Source organism: Protopterus annectens, chromosome 6.part0, assembly GCF_019279795.1.
Source record: "Protopterus annectens isolate FY-2018-M chromosome 6.part0, PAN1.0, whole genome shotgun sequence".
Taxonomy (NCBI): Eukaryota; Metazoa; Chordata; order Ceratodontiformes; family Protopteridae; genus Protopterus; species Protopterus annectens.
In genome coordinates this window covers 21,588,843-21,612,784 of record NC_056737.1, presented here as the reverse complement: position 1 = coordinate 21,612,784, position 23,942 = coordinate 21,588,843, and the positions used below count along the sequence as shown (strand labels likewise).

General features: G+C 42.2%; 1 protein-coding gene across 2 annotated transcripts in view; it reads left to right on the top strand.

The window, feature by feature from the left end:
• Positions 1 to 23,942, top strand: part of STRN3 (striatin 3) — a 1,528,247-nt gene that overhangs the window by 1,081,821 nt on the left and 422,484 nt on the right. For both annotated transcript variants that reach the window (XM_044073816.1, XM_044073815.1), the window contains one exon: positions 16,949 to 16,996. In XM_044073816.1, the coding sequence (XP_043929751.1) occupies positions 16,949 to 16,996 (48 nt within the window). The remainder of the gene's footprint in view (positions 1 to 16,948; positions 16,997 to 23,942) is intronic.

Below are 23,942 nucleotides of genomic sequence, written 5' to 3'. Positions count from 1 at the left end.
TGAGAGATGCAACCATATAGCCAAACTGGAGGCTAAGCTCTCTCAACTCAGTACGGGCATAAACAGGAGAAGGAAACCACACTCACTACAATTCCAGTCTCACATAGACCTACCACGACAGCAAACCAAACACATAAACACACAAAAACATACTGAGGCTCTAAATAAAAATCTGCCTAAGCAGCAGAGACCTCCAAAGCAGACGCCCAAGCAACCGCTACCCCAAAACAAAACACGTGCAACACATAGCTTACAAAGCCAGTGTGCCGAACAGTCACAGCCCTTAAGGCTAAACAACACACCCGATACACTTGTAATAGGTGACTCTATCGTCAGGCACACTGACGTCCTGCTCACCAGTCTGAACAAGGAGAAGGTCACGGTGAGCTGCATGTCGGGCGCTAGGATCTGCCACATAACACAAGCACTCAGGTCACTCCAAGGCAAGTACAAATATGACTCGGTCATTGTCCATGCTGGTGTGAATGACCTGAGACGTACCTCCCTGGACTACATGAAAAGAAACATAGAGGAGCTCTCTGAGCATGTAGCCCAGGCCGGTATGACCCTGACCTTGTGTAGCATCTTACCCTTACCAAGAATGATGCCACAATATGAAGACAAGATGATCAATTTCAACAATTGGCTTAAGTATTGGTGTTATTCAAAGGGGATCCAATGCCTGTCAGCCTGGGATGACATGCTCGACAAGCCACGATGCTTCGCTAGGGACGGCTTGCACCTGTCACCCTGGGCTTTCGGATATTGGCAAAGGCTTTTGCTTCCCCCATAGTGCCTTTTTTAGGCAAGGCTCAAAAGACAAACCCACCTCCATAGGTATCACAAGGGATAAGAAACTAAGAGTAATGCTACTCAATGCCAGAAGTCTAAACCTCAAGATGTACGCACTCGAAACTCTCCTTAGCATGGAGAACATTAATATCTGTGCAGTAACAGAAACCTGGTTCAAGGCTCCCGAGAGCACCCCAGCAACTACCAGGTTATACCTCATACCATGCTTTTCGGCACCAAAACCTGGACCGAACCACAAAAGGAGGGGGAGTATCAATATTCGTCAAAGATACCCACACCTCCAGGTTGGTGGCACAGCACGAAGCATCAGAGATTATCCATGTACAACTAACTGTGGGTAAAACTGCCTTCCAGTTTATAGCCTGCTACAGACCACCCTCCCAAACCCAGGAACCCCACTCAGCCTTCCTGAGAACACTGGACAATATAAAGGTCTCTCCCAACACCATTATATTGGGCGACTTCAACTACCCAAACATAGACTGGGAGCATTACTCTAGCTCCAACACCCTAGCCCAAAGGTTCCTAAAATTTATAAACTCAAATGCTATGGAACAACTTGTTACCACTCCCACAAGAGGGGAAAACATACTGGACCTGATAATCACCAACATGGGGACCCTATGCTCCAGACCAGAAGTGTATCCCTCACTGGTAAGATCAGACCTTAAACTAATCACACTGGATATTCACATTCTGACCCCACCCCCTGCCCAGAAAACCACAGTGAAAAACTTCTCTAAAGCAAATTTCACACTCCTCAAAACCGAGGTGGAATCCTTCAAAGCCCCTGAGCTTTTGGAAAATACGGCCCAGACCGCAGAATCCTTTATAAACGCATTCTATGAACACCTTCAGGAATGCATGGATCATGCAATCCCAAATAAAACCAAGACCCAATCCTCCAAAGGCAGACTTCCTGTCTGGTGGACCCCAGCCATAAACAAACTATACAATAGAAGGAGGAAGCTACTACATGATAGAGCAAAATCCCAAAAAGGGAAGGCATCTTTGATCAGTATTAGCAAAAACTGCGGGCACTCATAAAATCGTCTAAGGCCAGCTTCGAGAAAAATTGCACAGGACACTAAGGATAATCACAAGGCTTTCTTTAGTTATGTTAAGAACCTGGGTGGGAATTCCCAGATATGCTCAGAATTAGTCCAAAATGACAAAAATACATCGAACCCACAGACATTGCCAACATCCTAGCTGACAGCTTCAGCGCAAACTCCCACCAAAGGGCAAATATCTATCCCAGCAGAGTGCTGCCCCTGACATCTCAGATGCTCAGGTAAGAGCCACCCTCTCCAAAGCAAAAAACACACAGCATCAGTGGGACCAGACGGTGTCCGGCTCGTCCTACAATGAACTCCAAGAAGAGCTAAACCCAAACATAAAACTACTGTTCAGTCTCAGCCTTACTACAGGATATGTACCCAAAGAGTGGCGTACAGCAACAGTGGTCCCTCTCCACAAAGGTGGTGCCTCAACGGATCCTGGAAACTATCGCCCCATAAGCCTGACTAGCTTGGTCTGCAAAGCTATGGAAAGGATCATCATGGACCTCATAAATAAAGATATTGGGGACCTACAGACACTGGATCCTACCCAGTTCGGCTTTGTTAAGGGCAGATCCTGCCTCTTAAACCTGGTCGATTTCTATGAAATAGTCACCAAGGCCATTGACGAGGGGAAGGTGGTCCACACACCCTACCTGGACCTCGCAAAAGCCTTCGATACAATACCCCACTCGGGCATTATAGTTAAGCTCACCAGCGTAAATATAAGCCCCTATGTCACTAGATGGGTTGCAAACTGGCTCAAGGACAGAACCCACATGGTTAGAATTGCTGGAGCCATGTCAGACCAAACCAGTTACAAGTGGCGTCCCACAAGGCTCAGTCCTGGGACCTCTCTTGTTCGGTATATATTTCTCGGAGGTACAGGCCAACACGGAAGGACTGTGGCTGACCAAGTTCGCAGGTGACTTCAAACTGGGTGCCATAATTGACTCTCCAGCCGACACAAGCATCCTCCAAAAGGGCCTCATAGAAACAGACAACTGGTGCCAGAGCCATGGCCTCAAGCTAAACGCCAAAAAGTGTATAGTCATCCCCTTTGGCAAAAACAAAGTGCCCACAAATTACCATATAGGTGGTAATCCATTAAGTACAGAAGAAGTAATTAGGGACCTGGGGTCCCAAGTTGATAGCAATCTCTCATTTGACAACCACGTGGCCAAAGTGGTTAGAAAAACGTTTTATATAGCCCACCTAATCATGAAGGGATTCCCCAAACTAGAAAACAGGGGAAAGGGGTCTTCCCCCCTGCCCTAAGACCCCAAAAGCCCAAAGAGGACAAAGGGCCCTTTTAAACCCATATCTGTGTATAAGCACTAACATAATATTTTTTTTCAGTTCCTCCGACACGCTTGCCGACCATTAAGGCTGCTATGCCTACTGCACTTCAGCCCATTTGTTTCCTAGCAGTGGAATTTTACCTGCAGTCATTTGGAGAAGCTGTCACACAAGTGGACATCAGATAGTTTGTGTTGTCGACATTGCAACAACTGAAAACATTTTGTTTAAGCTAAACCCAACACAACCACTACACTATCACCAGTGGCTTTGTAAGCCAGATGACCACCCCATTGCACTCATGTATCCATCCCGCCTCAGTGGGAGTTAATGCAGTATACCCAACTCCACGCATCCCACCCTCCAAGAGGGGTACACCCATCCTCCTTTGCTGGTGCTGTCAACAGCTCAAGCTGCTAATTGAACTTGTGTCACTTTTGCTGTAGTTGAGCTACATCTCTCGACAACTACAGAAGCTCTAACTTAATATTAAATTGTCTCTGTCCCTCCTTGTAATAGTTTTACATGCCCTAAATCAGTCAGTCAACCCTGCTTTATTTGTTTCCAGATTCCACATTATGTATCCCCCTATCACATATAAAATTACTTTTATGTAATTCCCAAACTTTCTTTTCAACATGACAAGGTCTGTAGTCATGCATTAATTATTTTCAAGCTTTGTAGTAAAATGTAATGTCTTTCGGCTTTTCCTGGTTAGGGGTTGCCACAGCGGAACTCGGGTCCGCTAATGAGTGGCAGTGGATTTTTACGGTGCCGTGTTGCCAGCCCAGTGCCCAACCTTCAAGGAAGGCACACCCATTCACGCTCGCACCTACCTGCATATCTTTAATGTGACTCGATCGCGGGGAGGACTTGCAGACTCCACAGAGAAGGTGCTTCAGCTGAGAATCGAATGGGAGAATCTCTTGCTGTGAGGCGTCAACACCAACCACTGCACCACTGCGGCCCATAATATTACTTTGTTTGATCTTTGTTTCTGTTAAGCTTTCACTGTATTAAGCTTTTAGTTTAACTTCTTAAATGATATAGTCTTCACAAACATTAAGGTTAAAATAAGTTACCTTATGGTGCATTGATTAACTTCACCAGGTACGGTCATAGATTGTATTTGACCTTGCAAGTTTATAGTTGTTGTTTCAAAACTGTATTTAGATAACTCACATTGATTACCTTTACCAAGTGCATTGAAAAATATTCTTAACATATATAAAATATTCTGGACTGATGCTGAAATTGGTCCAATGGGATCAGTGCTCTACCCCAGTTAAATTGTATAAATAAATGTAGTTTGTACTAACTTATTCCATACTAATATTAGTATTTCATTCCATCTCTCTCAACTTTCTGATTTAAAGGCCTGCATTTGCACTTGTTTCTGTCCTGTAACTCCTGGACCATCTCATTTGCTCACTCAAAAAAAAAATTTATCTGCTTTTACTGTATTTGTGTTTTTTCCTACTTTATTTTGCTTTTGCTTCATCTTAATAGTACTCATTTGTATTTATTACTGCTTGGTGTAACTCATTCTAAGCCTTTTAGTTTAAGCACTTGGGCTTCATACCAGTTGTTTTACATTAAGAAGGTTTGTGGTTTGCACTGTAGTGGCAGAACAGGTAGCTTACATCATTCTAAGTTGGGAACTGCTGATTGAGGGCTCAGTGTCTGTTATTCTAAAAGTGTATTAATTCTGGTTTAAGCACTTGGGCTTCAGGCCAGTTATTTTACATTAAGAGGGTTCGTGGTCTGCACTCTTGTGGGAGTAGAGGCTGGACTCTGCCCTTCTGAGCTGGGAATTTCTGGTTAAATGCTTATAGTGGCTGCATATTTGAACTGCTTCTTACTGAAATTGGTCCACCCTGATTGCGGTAGCATAGACTAGATTCAGGCCTGCTGAATCTAGCTTTGTTTGTATATCTTGAGCACTAATCCAGGCATTCTTTAAAGTATTCAGTTGTATTTATTACTGCTTGGTAGTAACTTGATTAAAGTGTAGCTATCATTCTAAGTCTTTTGGATTAAGCACTTGGGCTTCAGACCAGTTGTTTTACATTAGGAAGGTTTGTGGCCTGCACTGTGGTGGCAGGACAGGTAGCTTACATCCTTTTAAGTTGGGAACTGCTGATTGAGGGCTCAGTGTCTGTTATTCTAAAAGTGTATTAGTTCTGGTTTAAGCACTTGGGCTTCAGGCCAGTTATTTTACATTAAGAAGGTTCGTGGTCTGCACTCTTGTGGGAGGAGAGGCTGGACTCTGCCCTTCTGAGCTGGGAATTTCTGGTTCAAGGCTTATAGTGCCTGCATATCTGAACTGTTTCTTAATGAAATTGGTACACCTTGATTGCTGTAGCATAGACTGGATGCTGGCCTGCTGAATCTAGCTTTGTTTGTATGCTTGTTGTTTGTTTATTTCCCTGAAACGCTAATTCCACCTAAAACGCAGCTTTTCAGCGCTTCTGTGGATCCCTAGTGATATCTGCATTGCTTACTGTACTTATTTCCTTGTTTCACTTGAAAGAAAGTTACTGTTTGTCGTTTTTGCATTTAAGTTACCTGTAACACACTGCATTTAAGTTACCTGGCACTTGCTCACTAAAGCAATTATATAAGTCAGCACTAAAAATTAAAAGCACTACACCCTCACAAACTCCCCTTGAGTACCTTGTTCCCCATTGGCCCGTTTTCAATTATAAAGGAATTCCCAATACTATTCTAGCATGTCGAAAGGTCAGTTGTCAATCTCCTCTCCGGTCCAGCTGGTGAATCTGGGAATCTTGAGGCAATGTTACAACTGCCTCATGTACACAGACAACCCTCTCCTCCTCCCAACAAATTCCAACACATGTGAGAGATGCAACCATATAGCCAAACTGGAGGCTAAGCTCTCTCAACTCAGTACGGGCATAAACAGTCAGGAGAAGGAAACCACACTCACTACAATTCCAGTCTCTCATAGACCTACCACGACAGCAAACCAAACACATAAACACACAAAAACATACTCGGAGGCTCTAAATAAAAATCTGCCTAAGCAGCAGAGACCTCCAAAGCAGATGCCCAAGCAACCGCTACCCCAAAACAAAACACGTGCAACACATAGCTTACAAAGCCAGTGTGCCGAACAGTCACAGCCCTTAAGGCTAAACAACACACCTGATACACTTGTAATAGGTGACTCTATCGTCAGGCACACTGACGTCCTGCTCACCAGTCTGAACAAGGAGAAGGTCACAGTGAGCTGCCTGTCGGGTGCTAGGATCTGCCACATAACACAAGCACTCAGGTCACTCCAAGGCAAGTACAAATATGACTGTCATTGTCCATGCTGGTGTGAATGACCTGAGACGCACCTCCCTGGACTACATGAAAAGAAACATAGAGGAGCTCTCTGAGCATGTAGCCCAGGCCGGTATGACCCTGACCTTGAGTAGCATCTTACCCTTACCAAGAATGATGCCTCAATATGAAGACAAGATGATCAATTTCAACAATTGGCTTAAGTATTGGTGTCATTCAAAGGGGATCCAATGCCTGTCAGCCTGGGATGACATGCTCGACAAGCCATGATGCTTCGCTAGGGATGGCTTGCACCTGTCACCCCTGGGCTTTCGGATATTGGCAAAGGCTCTTGCTTCCCCCATAGTGCCTTTTTAGGCAAGGCTCAAAAGACAAACCCACCTCCATAGGTATCACAAGGGATAAGAAACTAAGAGTAATGCTACTCAATGCCAGAAGTCTAAACCTCAAGATGCACGCACTCAAAACTCTCCTTAGCATGGAGAACATTGATATCTGTGCAGTAACAGAAACCTGGTTCAAGGCTCAGATTATACCTCATACCATGCTTTTCGGCACCAGAACTTGGACCGAACCACAAAAGGAGGGGGAGTATCAATATTCGTCAAAGATACCCACACCTCCATGTTGGTGGCACAGCACGAAGCATCAGAGACTATCTATGTACAACTAACAGTGGGTAAAACTGCCTTCCAGTTTATAGCCTGCTACAGACCACCCTCACAAACCCAGGAACCCCACTCGGCCTTCCTGAGAACACTGGAAAATATGAAGGTCTCTCCCAACACCATTATATTGGGCGACTTCAACTACCCAAACATAGACTGGGAGCATTACTCTAGCTCCAACACCCTAGCCCAAAGGTTCCTAGAATTTATAAACTCAAATGCTATGGAACAACTTGTTACCACTCCCACAAGAGGGGAAAACATACTGGACCTGATCATCACCAACATGGGGACCCTATGCTCCAGACCAGAAGTGTATCCCTCACTGGTAAGATCAGACCATAAACTAATCACACTAAATATTCACATTCCGACCCCACCCCCTGCCCAGAAAACCACAGTGAAAAACTTCTCTAAAGCAAATTTCACACTCCTCAAAACCGAGGTGGAATCCTTCAAAGCCCCTGAGCCTGTGGAAAATACGGCCCAGACCGCAGAATCCTTTATAAACGCATTCTATGAACACCTTCAGGAATGCATGGATCATGCAATCCCAAATAAAACCAAGACCCAATCCTCCAAAGGCAGACTTCCTGTCTGGTGGACCCCAGCCATAAACAAACTATACAATAGAAGGAGGAAGCTACTACATGATAGAGCAAAATCCCAAAAAGGGAAGGCATCTCTGATCAGTATTAGCAAAAAACTGCGGGCACTCATAAAATCGTCTAAGGCCAGCTTCGGGAGAAAAATTGCACAGGACACTAAGGATAATCACAAGGCTTTCTTTAGTTATGTTAAGAACCTGGGTGGGAATTCCCAGATATGCTCAGAATTAGCCCAAAATGACAAAAAATACATTGAACCCACAGACATTGCCAACATCCTAGCTGACAGGTTCAGCACAAACTTCTCCCCCCCCCCCCACCAAAAGGGCAAATATCTATCCCAGCAGAGTGCTGCCCCCCTGACATCTCAGATGCTCAGGTAAGAGCCACCCTCTCCAAAGCAAAAAACACAGCATCAGTGGGACCAGACGGTGTCCCGGCCTGCGTCCTACATGAACTCCAAGAAGAGCTAAACCCAAACATAAAACTACTGTTCAATCTCAGCCTTACTACAGGATATGTACCCAAAGAGTGGCGTACAGCAACAGTGGTCCCTCTCCACAAAGGTGGTGCCTCAACGGATCCTGGAAACTATCACCCCATAAGCCTGACTAGCTTGGTCTGCAAAGCTATGGAAAGGATCATCATGGACCTCATAAATAAAGATATTGGGGACCTACAGACACTGGATCCTACCCAGTTCGGCTTTGTTAAGGGCAGATCCTGCCTCTTAAACCTGGTCGATTTCTATGAAATAGTCACCAAGGCCATTGACAAGGGGAAGGTGGTCCACACACCCTACCTGGACCTCACAAAAGCCTTCGATACAATACCCCACTCTGGCATTATAGTTAAGCTCACCAGCTTAAATATAAGCCCCTATGTCACTAGATGGGTTGCAAACTGGCTCAAGGACAGATCCCACATGGTTAGAATTGCTGGAGCCATGTCAGACTCCAAACCAGTTACAAGTGGCGTCCCACAAGGCTCAGTCCTGGGACCTCTCTTGTTCAGTATATATTTCTCGGAGGTACAGGCCAACACGGAAGGACTGTGGCTGACCAAGTTCGCAGGTGACTGCAAACTGGGTGCCATAATTGACTCTCCAGCCGACACAAGCATCCTCCAAAAGGGCCTCATAGAAACAGACAACTGGTGCCAGAGCCATGGCCTCAAGCTAAACGCCAAAACGTGTATAGTCATCCCCTTTGGCAAAACAAAGTGCCCACAAATTACCATATGGGTGGTAATCCATTAAGTACAGAAGAAGTAATTAGGGACCTGGGGACCCAAGTTGATAGCAATCTCTCATTTGACAACCACGTGGCCAAAGTGGTTAGAAAAACGTTTTATATAGCCCACCTAATCATGAAGGGATTCACATCTAGATCAGGGAGGTCATCGTGCCTCTTTACTCATCCCTCATCAGGCCCATAATAGAGTACAATGCCCGTTTTGGGATGTACCTTACCAGACACCTGCAGCAACTGGAAAGACCCCAAAAGTACCTCACCAAGAGGATCAAAGGGCTCAAACAGATGCCATATGCTGCCCGGTTAAAGAAACTCCAGCTCTACTCAGTGGCATACCGCCTGCTCAGAGGCAATCTGTGCCTGACGTATGAAGCCATGTCCAACCCGGAATTAATGGACATGATGCACCTCAGAAAATCCAAATCCCATCGAGCTACGCGCTCAAGAGACTTGAACCTCAGCACTGAAATAAATAGGACATGCTGGAGGGACAGATTCATAACCCAGAGGCTCCCTTCACTCTGGAATAAAATCCCAGTCCAGGTTAGGCAGGGTCCCTCATTGACTCTCTTCAAGAGGAATCTTAATGAGTGGATGAGAGATCATAGGTTTACCTCGGGTATCACTTCTGTGTCACTGTTAGACAGAGGCACAGTATACTAACCTCGAAAAAGGGCATAGCAAAATTAATTTAAAATGGGTGGCGAAAGCCAAACACACTCTGACTAGGCTTATAAATGCCCTAGGGCAGATAGCCTAGTATGAACCTATGAACCTAAGTAGTACCAGAAGCTTTTTCATCTAAAATATGCTTAATAATACACAACTTTCAAAACAATTCACTGTAGCAGCTTAGTGAAACATGGACTTATCTTTTGGCTTTCCTGGGTGTGCCCTTAAGGTAAACCTTTTTCTCCTCAAATGTCACATGTAATAACCTATAATTCTCCATTAAAGTAAATGTTTTTGTTCACCTTAAAAAAATAATGGTTACAGCATAATGAGGCACCTCACTTTGTAATACCAAAAAAGTATACATGAAGCTCTCCAGATTAGTCTTTTTATTTTAGTTCTGTCCCCTCAGTTACCGTGAAACCTTCCCTCAAGGACCCAGGATGGACCAGTTGATTCCTTTGAGGGGAAAGAGCCCAACATTCCTTTCATTCCATTATGAAGAATGGCTGTTAAGTCTACACTGGTTAGGTAAGGATTTTTTATTTATGTATGCTGTAAGTTCCCACACCGAGGCATCTTAAGGGCTACACTGTCTCTGCTATGAGGAGGTATTTGCATTCTACAGCAAATGCCAAGCCTCCTGGCCAAGTGGCACATAGCTTGCATCATGTGCACACCAGGCGTTTTGCTGTGCATGGCACACTTGCACTCCTGCAAGTTTCCACCATTGCAGCAAGCCAATCTACTGCCCTTCCCCTTACGAGGGGTAAGCCAATGTTAGCTGCTCTCTCAACCTCCCCTAATCAGGTTGCTGCATGGCCTTTACCACCTTCGTATACAGATTGTCGGGGATGGATTTGGGGTTTCATTTCTGTGTGTTATGGGACTCAGGTTTTCCTGGTATAATGTTAACATCTTTTCATCTACAACTAAATTTACAAAAGTGAATTTATAAACAATTTTGCAACATATAACAGACACCAGCTGCTCCTATCCTTTCTCTTTGGTAACCCACTGTCCTCATACTGTTTCTGTGTATATTCTCCTGTTATGTACTTTACCCTTCCCTGAATTCATTTCTAGCCTCACTCATAACTGCCTTTGTTAGTGCACCTGCCCTGTTTTACTGTCTTCAGACTCTTACATATTAATGTTTTTTTTTTTTTGCCCTGATTTTAGCTGCTAGTAAGACCTATCCCCACTCCAAAGCCCCTCTCTATTGTAGCTTATTTTAACCATACAGCGCTGGGTTTGCTTCTAGTAAATCTACTTGTGTAGCTTGGGGCCAGTGTCCTTTTGTAAGCATACTTCTGCTCATATTTTATTTCTTTTTTTATTTATTTCTGGTGACTATACCTTTAGAAACTTTATATCCTTGTCTCTCAAGCTAGTTTTTCACTCTCTTTTTCTGATTGTATCTCTGACTTCGTCTAGACCAGGGTGCTAGCCCCGCTCCATTTGCCCTTGCTATGCTCTGGCTCATTTCACTCCCCTACCCCATTCCCACCCACCCCCATTATAGTTACTTTTATACTTTACTGTCCCTCCCCTTCCTGTCCCACTAGCCACTACAATTCCACTTCCTGCCTATTGCCACAACCACCGTATCTGTCAATCTTGTCAACACCACTTCCTCTATACCACTGTCTCTACCTACTGTATCTGACCATATTTTATTCCAACATGTATTATTTTATGATATCTTCTACACTACTCCTTCGTCTCTCTATCTCCACCTCTTACCACTCCAATCTCTCTGACCCACTCCTATGTTCACCAACTTCTCACTCATATAACATATATCCAACTACTTCATCTTTTAATATCTCCCCTAATTTCTTTACTACCTCTACCTCAGGTCTATATAAACTATCCATAGTAAATGTTTTTAAACATTCCCACAAAGCTTTATCAAAACTGTACAAACTCCATCTAGCATCTACCACACACTGTCTCCTCACTAAAAACCTACTTTGTTCTGGAGATATCCATCCCAACCCTGGCCCCTCTTCTTCTCTCCCCACCCTCACTCTCCCCAAAACTACCTCTACACTGCCCCCATCTTACTCCTCCAACAGTCACCAACCTCAGTCACAACAGTCATCTCCACCCAAAGACTTAACTATTTACTCATTGAATATTCAGAGTCTAGCAGATAAAGTTACTGAGCTGCACTTATGTATAGCTCTCAATACCCCCTCACATCCTCTCCCTATCTGAAACCTGGCTCAAGCCACAAATCTCAAATAGTGAAATACTCCCACCAGGTTGTAATATCTTCCGATCTGATAGACCTATAAAAAAGGGGGTGGCGTGGCCATCCTGTACTCAAACAACCTTAACCTCTCACCTTACCCTTCCACAATTCCTGACATCCTTCCAGCTGAAATCATCATCCTTAACTGCCATCTGAATCCCCACAAAAATCTTGCAATTGCCTCTATCTGCCTTCCTCCTGGTAACAATCTGCCCATTCTTGAACATCCTATCCTGGTTCTCCCACAACATGCCATATGAGCAACTTATCCTTGGTGATGTCAGCATTGATTGGTCCAAACTTACTAGTGACCCCCCCCCCCAACTCAATATCCAGCTACACGGCTTCCACCAACTTATAACATCTCCCACTCACTTTCAAAAAATTTCACCTCCAGCTCCATCATAGACTGGATCCTTAACAACCCCCCCACCAATACCACAATCCCACCACCCTACCTGACTCCCTCCGTGATCATCTCCCTACCACCATCTTAAGACACTACTCCCATATTCCTAAACTCCACCTTATCAAACACTGTCGACTTTCAATTCATCCCATTTTAACTCCATTCTCCACAACATAGATTGGTGCATCCTAAAACACCTCCCCCTAAGCTATGCTGTAAGCACTTTCAATAGCATCTTCATGAGTACTCTAAACTCCTTAGCTCCCTCTAGGAAGATCAGAGTAAAATCAAATCATGCTCCCTGGCTCTCCAAGGAGACTAGGTCCCTTATGAAACAAATAGTGCTTGGAAAACCTGGACTAAAACCGAACAACCACTTCTTCTTCAAAAATACAGGCTGCTGAGGAACCTTGAAGAAAAACATACAACTAATGACAAAAACTTATATTATAGCTCTGCTCAGCTTAACAACAAATCCAATCCTCAAACATTTTGGTCAGCTCTCAACAACATCCTCTATCCTGGAAAGCCCTTTAATCCCTCCCCTTACCCTAACTCTTCCTCTCAGGAAACAGCTACCCTCCTGAATCAACACTTTATCTCTTCCGTCCAAAATCTGGTAACCTCTAAGCCAAACTCTACTTCGACACCCACCCCTCCAAGTTCCACTAACACAACTTTGTTTTCATTTGAGCCATTTCCCATTACTTACATCAAATCTCTACTACTCAAACTAAAACCTTTCTCTCCTTCCACTGACAGTCTATCTCCTACAGTCCTCAAACTTGCTGCTGACTCAATTGCCTATCCTATATCTATACAAATTAATTGATCTGTTCTAGAATCAACTGTCCCCACCCTTTGGAAATCTTTCGTTACTATCCCTCTTCATAAAGGTGGAAACTCCACTGACCCCTCAAACTACTGACTCATTGCCATTCTGTCCCCCTCTCTGAGATATTAGAAAAATGTATTCACTCGCAGCTTTTCAATCACCTCCTCACGCACTACTTACTTACCCCTACCCAACATGGATTTCGTCCTCACCACAGCACTACCACTGCCCTCCTCTCCTTCACTCATATCATTGCAGAGGCCCTAGACAACAATAAACTCATTTCCTGTCTTTTCCTAGATCTCTCCAAAGCCTTTGATACTGTCTCTCATCCTCTACTACTATCCAAACTCGCAAATCTCCACCTATCCCCGTCCACACTTGCCTGGTTTAATAGTTACCTATCTAGCAGGGAACAATCTGTCAAATGGTTCTCATCCTACTCACCTTTCCATCCCATCTCCACTGGTGTTCCCAAGGCTCCATCTTGGGACCCCTTTTGTTCAACATCTTCACCAATGATCATTACACCTCATGCAAAAAATCCTCCCTTACTCAGTATGCTGACGACTCTACACTTATATCCATCTCAAATAACATTCCTGAACTACACTCCCTGACCCAACAAGCCCTACTATCCACTGAACAATGGCTCTCTCACAACCTACTGATCCTAAATCCCAAAAAGTCCAAACTCCTACTTTTCCTTTCCCGTTCTCTTTCTCATCACAAAACCTCCTTTTTTTATTACATCGTCTAACAATTCAACTATGCAACCTGACACCCACACAAAACTCCTAGGGGTTATTATCTATGATGAACTAAAGTTCAACCTACACATACTCCAGTGTATTAAAAAAAAAAAAAAAAGAAACTAGGTCTGCTATATCGGAACAAAAAATTCCTAACCCCTGAATCTAGACTTACCCTGGGCCAGGCACTCCTCCTCCCTTTATGCATGTAACCCAACATATGTGAATCTTTTTTCTATAACTGCTATTATATCAATATTGTTTAAAATTGTAGTACTGGAGCTTTTCTCCTCAGGTCTCCACCGAAAATGGGCCACAAGCCCAGTTGGACAAACCCGGTTAACAAATGTCAGTAAATAAATATAAATAAATAAGTAAAATATTTACTTTAAATGTCCATAAATCTGTATCCCCTATTAGGCATTCCTTATTCACTTTATAGATTTCCAGTCTAGAAAGCCATTGTAGGCTGCAGTAGCTCTCTTACATACTCCTTTCACTTTGGAATAACTAAGCTGCCCTTCCATGCATCTTCAGCTTCTCCTAGAATATCACTATCTCACAGTTACACCTCAGTGTTCTCGTCTGTTCCACCTAGAACTGTATTATTCTCACTGGAAGTGACTTTGTCTTTCAGGGGCTTCAGACTTGAATATTTTCACATTCCAATAAACCTTTAATATCTTTGAAAATTATAATTTAAATTTTAATTGTTGGCATTTACACTTCTTGATGGCATTCAGAAAATGAGATTGACTGTGCAAGGTTTCACCCAAATAGCCCTGTTCTACAGGTATCCAAAATGCAAACAACAACTTTTTGCATGTCTGATTTCAGCCTGCTTTTGGAATGCTCCTTATAGAGGATCGCAATTAAATCGTGTAGAAATCTAGGCCCATCTGGCATTTTGACTTAAATTTTATCAAGTTACCTTTTTCTGGTGGTGCTGCGATAGCATTGTCGCCTCACAGCAAGACGTTTTCCTGTTCGATTCTCAGCTAGAGCGTCTTCTGTGTGGAGGCATGCGTGAATGGGTGTGTCTTCGTTGAAGGTTGTGCATCAGGGCTGGTAACTCGGCACGTAAAAATCCACTACCAAACATTAGCGGACCGGAGTTCCGCTGTGGCGATCCCTAACCGGGATAAGCCGAAAGACACAACAACCTTTTTCCTACTCTCAACACCATAAAGTCTTAATTTGTATTTATTTATGTTCCCAGTCTGTTAGGATTTTAATAAATTCTCCTTATAGTTTCTGGTGTTGTACCTTTTAGTTCCATGATTTGACATGTAAATGACTTTCTCGCTACCTACTGCTTATGAAGATTATCCGTGTCTTCAGGAGGAGCCATCCCCAGCCATTTTATGCAGATATTAAAAATTCCCAGTAGGCTTAACTGGCTAGGTATAGTAAAATGATAAAACCTCAACTCACTCAAGTTCTAGTAATGGCATGTGCATTGGAGGAGACAGGCAAGGAAGGATTGGAGTGAGCTCCTTTTGCCAGCTCACCAATCTTTTGAGTGTCAGGTGTTCGTGGTCCTTTGGTATTAAGTTGAGGTGTCCCTTTGTAAATTGCCCGTACTTCCATTTAAGTTATTTTCCGCCAGAGATGTTGCTACATCTGCTGCTTGTTTCAGAGGAATTTCTGTTCCAAAACATCTGTGATGCTGAGGTTTGGTCCAGTAGTCATATCTTCCTCAGATGGTATTGCTTGGCTGTAGCATCAGTAGGCAGGACTTTGTTTGGGTAGTTTATTGTTTTTTTTATCCAGTCTCATTTCTATCTCCTGTTTCTGTAAGTAGTGCATTGCCCTTTTAATTTTCATTCCATGTAGCTATGCAGGCAGCTGCTGTAACCCCAGATCTCCTTGGACTGAAATCTTTAACCCTTTGAGCCCCCTGTCTGCCCTGATGGTGGATTGCTCATTACTTATCTTGTTGAAGTTAAATGATTCAGGTTCTCATTGTATGAGGATCGTAATAGTGATCCTTGGAACTGCAAAAGCTTAAATATAGGGAAGCACATACTAAATCTGAGATATTTGTATCTTTGAGTATTCCTTCTCCTAGTAGTTAGTGTACGTAAGTAGTGTGTGGGGGGGGGTGTCTTGCATCCTGTGGCAAAAACTCTTCCAGTGTGTAAGTGCGAGTTTCATATGTCACTATTTTCTGACAAGGATGACCTTACAGTTTCATATATTTGGGATTTGCAGTATCAAGCCTTTAGCTTCCGATAGGTTTCCAAATTATTCTGTCTTCAGAGTAGTCTTGAAAGTCAGTTGTCAGTCAAGAAGTAGCAGAGAAGAGTTTCTCTGTCAGCATTGTAGGAATGTGGCCAATTCAAGAAGGAAGAGGAGTAGGGCACATGGGAAAGCTGTAATGTTTTTGTTTAGCGCTTCTCATGCAGTTTAGAGAAGTACATCGGTGAAGGCAGTTTTAATGTCCCCTTCTGGAGTTCATGGAGGTACATTGGTGAAGGACATTTTGATTTTAGTGTATAAAGATGTAGGGCAAGGTAGGGTGCCTGCATTATTTATTATTTCCCTCTTCCTACACCTTTTCTCTTTCTTTTCCTAATTACTTATGGTGTGGTTCCTATTAACTGCATTAACGTTTTCTAGAAATGCTTGCACTTTAGTATTCATGTGATTAATATTCTTTAAATTTATTACTACTTTCATCCCTAGTTTGAGGCATTCTGATATATTTTAATTACTTATGAAGCTTGTGCTACTTTTGTATTCATCCAGCAGACTGAGATACTTTAAAGACGTTATAGTGCTTAACTACCCAAATGTGGCATTTCCACTTGTAAAATGAACATTATGAAATATTTCTTGATGATCCTTTGTTTTTCAATGCAATCACTGAGAAATTATTTATTTTGTATAGAGGTGTGTGTTTGTACATGCTGTTATATCATATCTCTCTCACATCACAGTATTAAAGCTTTTAATAAAATCTGGTTGGCCCTTATTGAAATTAATGTTTTACTCTTGTTTTAGGAGTGCCTCTTTAGATGTGGAACCTGTTTATACTTTCAGAGCTCATATGTAAGTATTTATCTGTTTTGTTCTGCAACTGAGCAGCAGATTCATATCTAAATGTGTTTGTATTTGTGCGCATGTGTGTTTCTACAAAAATTATATAGTATTAATCCTGTTTGCAGAATGGATTCCATAGCCATCCTGTTTTTGCCTGACTTCATACTGACCTATTTGAGAGATTGAGAAACTTGCATTGCAAAGCTTGCACTTTTTAAATTAAAAGAGCAAGTAAATGCATTATTCAAAATGTTGAAGTATGTATATGTCGTGTTGCAGAATTTGGTTGATACTAAAATGTCCAGTAAGTGAATCATTAAAGTTTTTTATTTTTTTTTATTAAATTATTTGTTTTTAGCAACAATGTAGTAGCATAGCTTTCATCAGGATTGATTTTTTCTTACTGTTCCTGTGATAAACAATTGTATGCCAGTTAAAGAAGCTTAGCAGTCTTTCAGTCTTTACTTTTGCCACCCTTACATGCATGGTCTTACCTGTGATGTCATTCCATATAATAGGATAGTTCCTGTAGGTTCTCTTTCATTATTTCCCCCTGTGGGCAAAACCTTTTTTTTGTGAAATTGGCAGCTTGTTTGACCTTTGTTAGCAGTGTAAGTTACATTTTTCCATTTTTTGTACCAGTTTTTTTTATATCTGCTTCTTTCCCAAGCATTCAGTAAACAACTGTCAGTGTGGAAGACAAATTACTTAGTAGAAGATGCATGTCAGAGTACCAGTTTTGCTTGAATAGAAACCAGAATATCACCACATGTGCTCTTTGTTTCATACTTAAGCCAGTGTACATTTCATCATTAATTTAGGTGCTTAAATTGTTTTTGTTGCAAAAACATTTTATGAGGTGTAGAAATTTGTAGGATTCGATTTCATCCTGTCCATCCAATCCAATTGATCCAACTGTTGGGTACCTAGTTGCTTGTCGGATTTGATGTATTGTGCTTCTTGCATTGAGCTCCTTCAGAACTTCTCATAATTCCTGTCTGTCCTCAGTAGCCTTAGATCTCATTTCCTGCCTTTGTGAATTGATGGATCTCAGTGACAGAAGTTAAGTGCGCCTAAAATGTCATATTTTACCTAGTTCTTTTACTTCTGGGATATATGTTATCCCCTTTCTAAGTTAATTTCTATTTTTATAGGGTTTTTTGTTTCTCTTTGTTTAGCTCCTCCTACTTATGATCCCTTGGCTCCGTCATATCGTCTAGGCAAGAGGCCCGGTGCGCTCCCCTTTTGTGTCTTGCTATTAAAAAAAAATTAGTCTTCCATTTCTTATAGCAATTTCTTTTGTATTGTTGTTAGCATGCTTAGAAAACTGTATTATTAATATTTCTTGCTAATTGTTTACTAAGTAGCTGTGTAGTGTTTTACTACTTACAGAAATTGTATTCTTATAGTTAGCTTTTTGAAGGCATGGGTAAGAACGTCAGGAAATGTGGTAAGTGCAGCCACAAATGCCACCTCAAGGCACCCAGGGTCTTTGTGTTGTGTGCCTGGGGACGGAGCACCTGGATGCGTACACTGCCATTTGTAAGGCTTTTAGATGTCAGTCCTTATTGGCCCACAGAAATAAGTTAATTTTAAAAAGATATTCTTCCTCCTGACAGCAAGGCTTCTCCAGAAGAAAAAAGTGAGAAACAAAAAGGCAAGATGAGATAGAGGGGATCTTTGCCAACTGCTTTCCCTCCCACAAACACACACACCACTCCGAATGAGGAAGTGCACTTTGAAGCGTATCGATCTGCACTCTCTACCCTTTATGGAATGCATAACAGGAACCAGATACTATGGAGGCTGTACCCAAAAACCTAATAAAATTCTTTGCCCTTTATAGGGTAGGCAGCACTGGTCCAAGGGTCTTCTCGTAGATGCTCAAATTGTAGAAGCAGCCACCAATGAGAGCTGTCAGATGACGCAGCCACAGTCCATCCTCCTAACAAATAATCTAGGGCACTGGACAGAATGAGGAAGCACAGTTATTCCTCGGGTACTTTTGCCTTGAGGGCTTTAAGTTGTGCAGCACACATGAACCACTTCTGAAGAGGTTAGCAGAGCAAGCTTTTGACTCTTAGCAGAAGTCACCCACTACTAAGTCAATGAAAGACATTGATACTACCATGTGTACCATGCTGAATATTGCAAATCTCTTCATATGGGTGTTGCGTAATGCAGATGGTGGAGCAGCTACAGCAACAGGGGCAGACATCACCTTGAAACATCATAGCTTTGTCTTTGTGACTCTGAGGATATTTTAAGGTGTCCTTCACCTATACACACTCCCTTTGGTGGCTCAGTCCTGTTCGGTCCTACAGTGAAATACAAATTTACGATGTTTGAACAAAAAGGTAGGACCCTGTCTGCACTAGGTGTCACATTTGAAACCCCCTCAAATATATTTCAAAAGGAATCAGAAAGGGTCCAAGTCTCTACAATTTAGAAACCATAGCATCAAGTCTTTTGACTCCTCCTTGGGCAGGGGTGGCCCCTTCAGTGGATTCTAACCAAGAAGTCATGGAGGCCTGCAAAACAAGGGTATTTTGGAGGCTCTTTTTGGGCAGTCAGTACCACTGTCCTCTTGAAAGCTTACTCACCTGCTCCACTCTGGAGGCATGTGAGGGCTGTTTCTCTCTCCACTCAGTTGCATAGATGGCCATCTCTCAGGACAAATGGATAAGAGAGATAGTATCTAGTGGTGCTATACCACAATTTTTTTGTCTCCATTCCACTCAGTCTTAGCAGCTTCCAAATGTTCTACCACCATCAGCTGAAAGAGGCAGGGAAGTTGTTGCTCTCTTAGAAAAACAGCCTTCCAAGAGATCCTGCCAGACCAAATAAGGGTCCCGATTATTTTTAGTTTCTAAGAAAAACAAGAACCTCAAGCCAATTCTGCATCTAAGTGGCCTAAACTTCTTTGTCAATAAGACCCCCCCCCCTTCAGAATGGCTACATTGCAAGCAACTTTGCCCTGTCTGAAGACAAACAACTGGATGTGCTTGACAGACCTTCAGGATGCCTATCACCACATCAAACTTCGAAGAGCATCCAGGTGGTTTTGCTTGCAGTTATTAGCTAATTATTTCTATTTTAGAGCCCTGCCCTTCACTACAGTCTTAACACAGCCCTCCCGATGTTCCCCACATACGTCTATAGTCACAGCCTGCTTGATCAGCGTCTTTCCATGTTTAGAAGATTGGCTGCTTGCAGCTACAACCAGTGCTTCTCTAGTAACAGCCAGAAATTACTTGCTTACAGCTGCATTTATCCTTGGGTATTTCTGAAAACTGTGAAAAGTATTGTCTTCAGCCAGCTCAGGTCATTACCTTCATTTTGTGCTATCTGGACACGAAAAGTTGCACAGTCTTCCTCTAGCAGAATTATGTCCCTCAGAGATGCCACCAAATGAATTTTACAAAAAAACATACCAGCAAGCCTCACTGATTTGCAAAACCCTAGGATTGATGGCATCCACTGTAGTCATAGTTACTCACACAAGTTTTTATATGAATATTTTGCAGTGGATGCTTTAGCATTCAATGGTCTCAACTTTCAGAGCACCCTTTTGTGCCCATTCAAATAACCTATCTCTAAAGACTTCATTTCAAGTGGTGGTTATCTTTCCCAGCAGTATCTGTAGTGCACTACGAACACCTTATCTCTGGGGTGGGAGTAGCTTTTTGAGGGGCCAATGGTCCAGCAAACATGGTCTCATTGGTCAGTCTACATACCAGTATCCTGGAGATGAGAATGGTTTTCCTTGTGTTGCAGAAGTTTCAGAACCTTCTCCCTCCTATATTGATAGCCATTCAGACAGACAAGACAACATGTCTATGTTGTTGTATATCAGCAAGCAAGGTGGAACTAAACCGTATACCTTTTACAGAGAGGCCATGAGAATGCTGCAGTGTGATCACTTTGCATCACTTTCTGGTCACAAAACACATTGCAGGGGAAGCCAGCTACCTAGAGGACAGGCTTAGTAGGTTTGCACTAATGCTTCACAAGTGATCTCTCATTTCTTAAGTATTTCAGCAAATCCTCAGCTGCCGGGACCAGCCTTACTGTGACCTTCTTGCTGTCCTGTCCAATGCCAAATGCAGTAGGTACTTCTCCCGTCCCCACAGAGGTTTAGTTACCAAGAGATGCTGTAGATTGCAGTGATTCTCCCCAGATTTTTTGTATAACCCCCCCCTCCCATTCCCCTCATTTCCAGATTAATAACTGAAAGCAGCTACATGCAAAGCCTATTGTCCCATTCTGACCCAGCAAATCTGGTTCCCCTTTTTCAAGGCTAACTTAAAGTGCCCATGCCTTCTGCATTCCCACCTGGATCTTCTGTCTTTACCCATCTGGGCAGCCTCACTTGGACTTACAGAATCTTAGGTTATCTGTGTGGTTTCTCCAATTCCCATGATGGCCAAGGACCCTTCATTATCCCAGAGTGTAGTCTGCATTTTGTCTGCATCTCAAGTACTCAAAAACTTTGTAAGAGCAAATTGAAATAATTTTTAGTATGGGCTGCAGGACAAGGTTTCACCCATTTTCTATTTCTATTCCAGGAGTTTTACAGTTCCTTTCAAATTATTTTGAGGCCACTAGCTATTCTACAGTTAAGGTACAACTAGCGCCCATTTCTAATTTTCACAATGGCTGTCACAACCACTGTCTTGCTTCAAACAAGCTCTGCAAGGCCTTTTTGAGAAAAAAGTTTCTTTCCATCTTTTAGTAAAAGATCCTGCCAATCCCCCTGGTATCTCATTTTTGATTTGGCATTTCTAACTAAAGCCCCGAATATGCAGACCTAAATTCCTATCATGGCAAACCTTGTTTATGGGTGACATCATGGCAGGATTTTCAGAAATGCACACCTTAACTTCAGCTCCACCATACTTATTTTTTCACAAGGACAGTCTCTCTCTCTCTGAGAATCAACCCATCATTTATTCCAAAAGTTGTATCAGTGAATAATCTAAGTCACTCGAAACAACGTACAGTCCACCAGAATAAGAAATAAAACACACACCACTAAGGAGATGAACCACCAGGTAAAAATTTAATCCTGGTACCTCGGCCTTTCGCCTTCAAGGGATATTTCCTTACAAAACAACAGCATCTTAAATAGCGTCATACCTTAGAATTTTTTCAGTAATACAATTATACAATTAAGTCAATCAGTTAACAAATATAATCACCCAAAATCCAATGCCCTCCACATTTAAAATGACCATATACATTACCATTGCATTTCAACGATTCTAATTAAACAAATACAAAAATTGGCAGAGAAGATTAGCAAAAAAAAATTAGTAGAAAAATATAAGTGCAAACATAATCTTTAAAATTTCATAGACACTTCCTGATTTAATCAACTGGGATATAATGTACCATAGTTAAAAATAAACGTAGTTTCTAAATGGTTAAACCTAGAGTGAAATGTTCCCCCTGATATCTCAACCTGGGCCAAAACACTAAAAAATAAAGAACAACCGTCACCCCCATGGACAGATGAAAAATGACTTGCCACTGGACTTTCCCTTTTGTTCTTTCTAATGTCCAAAAGATGGTCTCAGATTCTTATCCTAACCATCCTTTTTGTTTGCCCTATATACCATCTTATATTTTCACATCCACAGCCCAGTATGTATACTACCCCACAAGATTTACAATTAAACTTTCCCTTTGTTGAATACTTTCTATCATTAGTCACAGTTCCTGACAATTTTTTTATTTTAGAACATAGATTACAGTTCCCACAGGGAACAGCCCCCCTGTCGAACATTTGTCTCTGAAAGCAACACAGGTCTATTTAACAATTCCTTAAGATTAAAAGATATTCCATAGGGAAAAAATATCCTACTGGGAAAAATGCTACCCAAGAATTCATCAGAACTAATTATAGGCCCAAGTTTTTTAACAATGTGTACAACACTATAAGAAAAAGCACTATATTTCATGACATAAAAAAAGTTGTCCTTATTTTTTCTTGAGTTAATCACCCTCCTGCTACTATTGGTCTGTTGAAGCTTTCATAGACCCTATTCCTAGCGAGCGCCAAAAGTTCTCTGTCATAGCCCCTGTCCAGCAATCTGTGTTCCACCTCATCCAAAAACATTTCCTTACAATACACCTGGGAGGTGTTCACACAAATCCGCCTAAATTCCCCATAGAGTAGTGCCTGGATCAAATGTGATAGATGCATGCTTGAAGCATGCAAAAAGCTATTTACCGCAGTAGGTTTGTGAAAAGGTTTGTACTGAACTTTTTTATCCTCATCTACAAAAAGGCACAAATCCAAAAAATTGAAGGTTTTACTATCCATCTGAAAACTAAATCTTAATCCATGAGGGTTTGAATTAAGTACTTCAAAAAATGCCACAAATTTGTCAAGGGGTCCTTTTTAAATAAAAATTAAATCGTCAATAAAACGTTTATATATAATCACGTTATTTTTGAAAAATTCTGTAGAATACATAAACTTTTGCTCAAAATCACCCATATATAGGACTGCATATGAAGGGGCATACGCTGCCCCCATAGCAGTCCCCCTAACCTGCAAAGAAATCGTCTTACCAAACAAAAAATAATTGTGACCTAAGCAAAATTCCAACAATTCTGTAATGTATGAAGACTGTGGCCCTTCCCCAAGTTTTTCCCACTGCTTCAAGCCCCCATCGTGCTTCAGTATTAGTATAAAGGGCATTCACATCAAGGCTAACCCAAAAGTAATCAGTTTGCCATTCCAGATTTTTGATACATTTACACAAGTCTTGACTATTCCCGATGCGAGATGGAACTCTATTCACATACGGTTTTAACACATGGTCCAAAAAAAAGCCAACATTATACATGAAAGAGCCCCTCCTTGAGACAGTGGGTCTCCCCGGGGGTTTCGCCCTGTTCTTGTGTATCTTCGGAATGGCAAAGAACATGGGATCCCGGGGGTCTG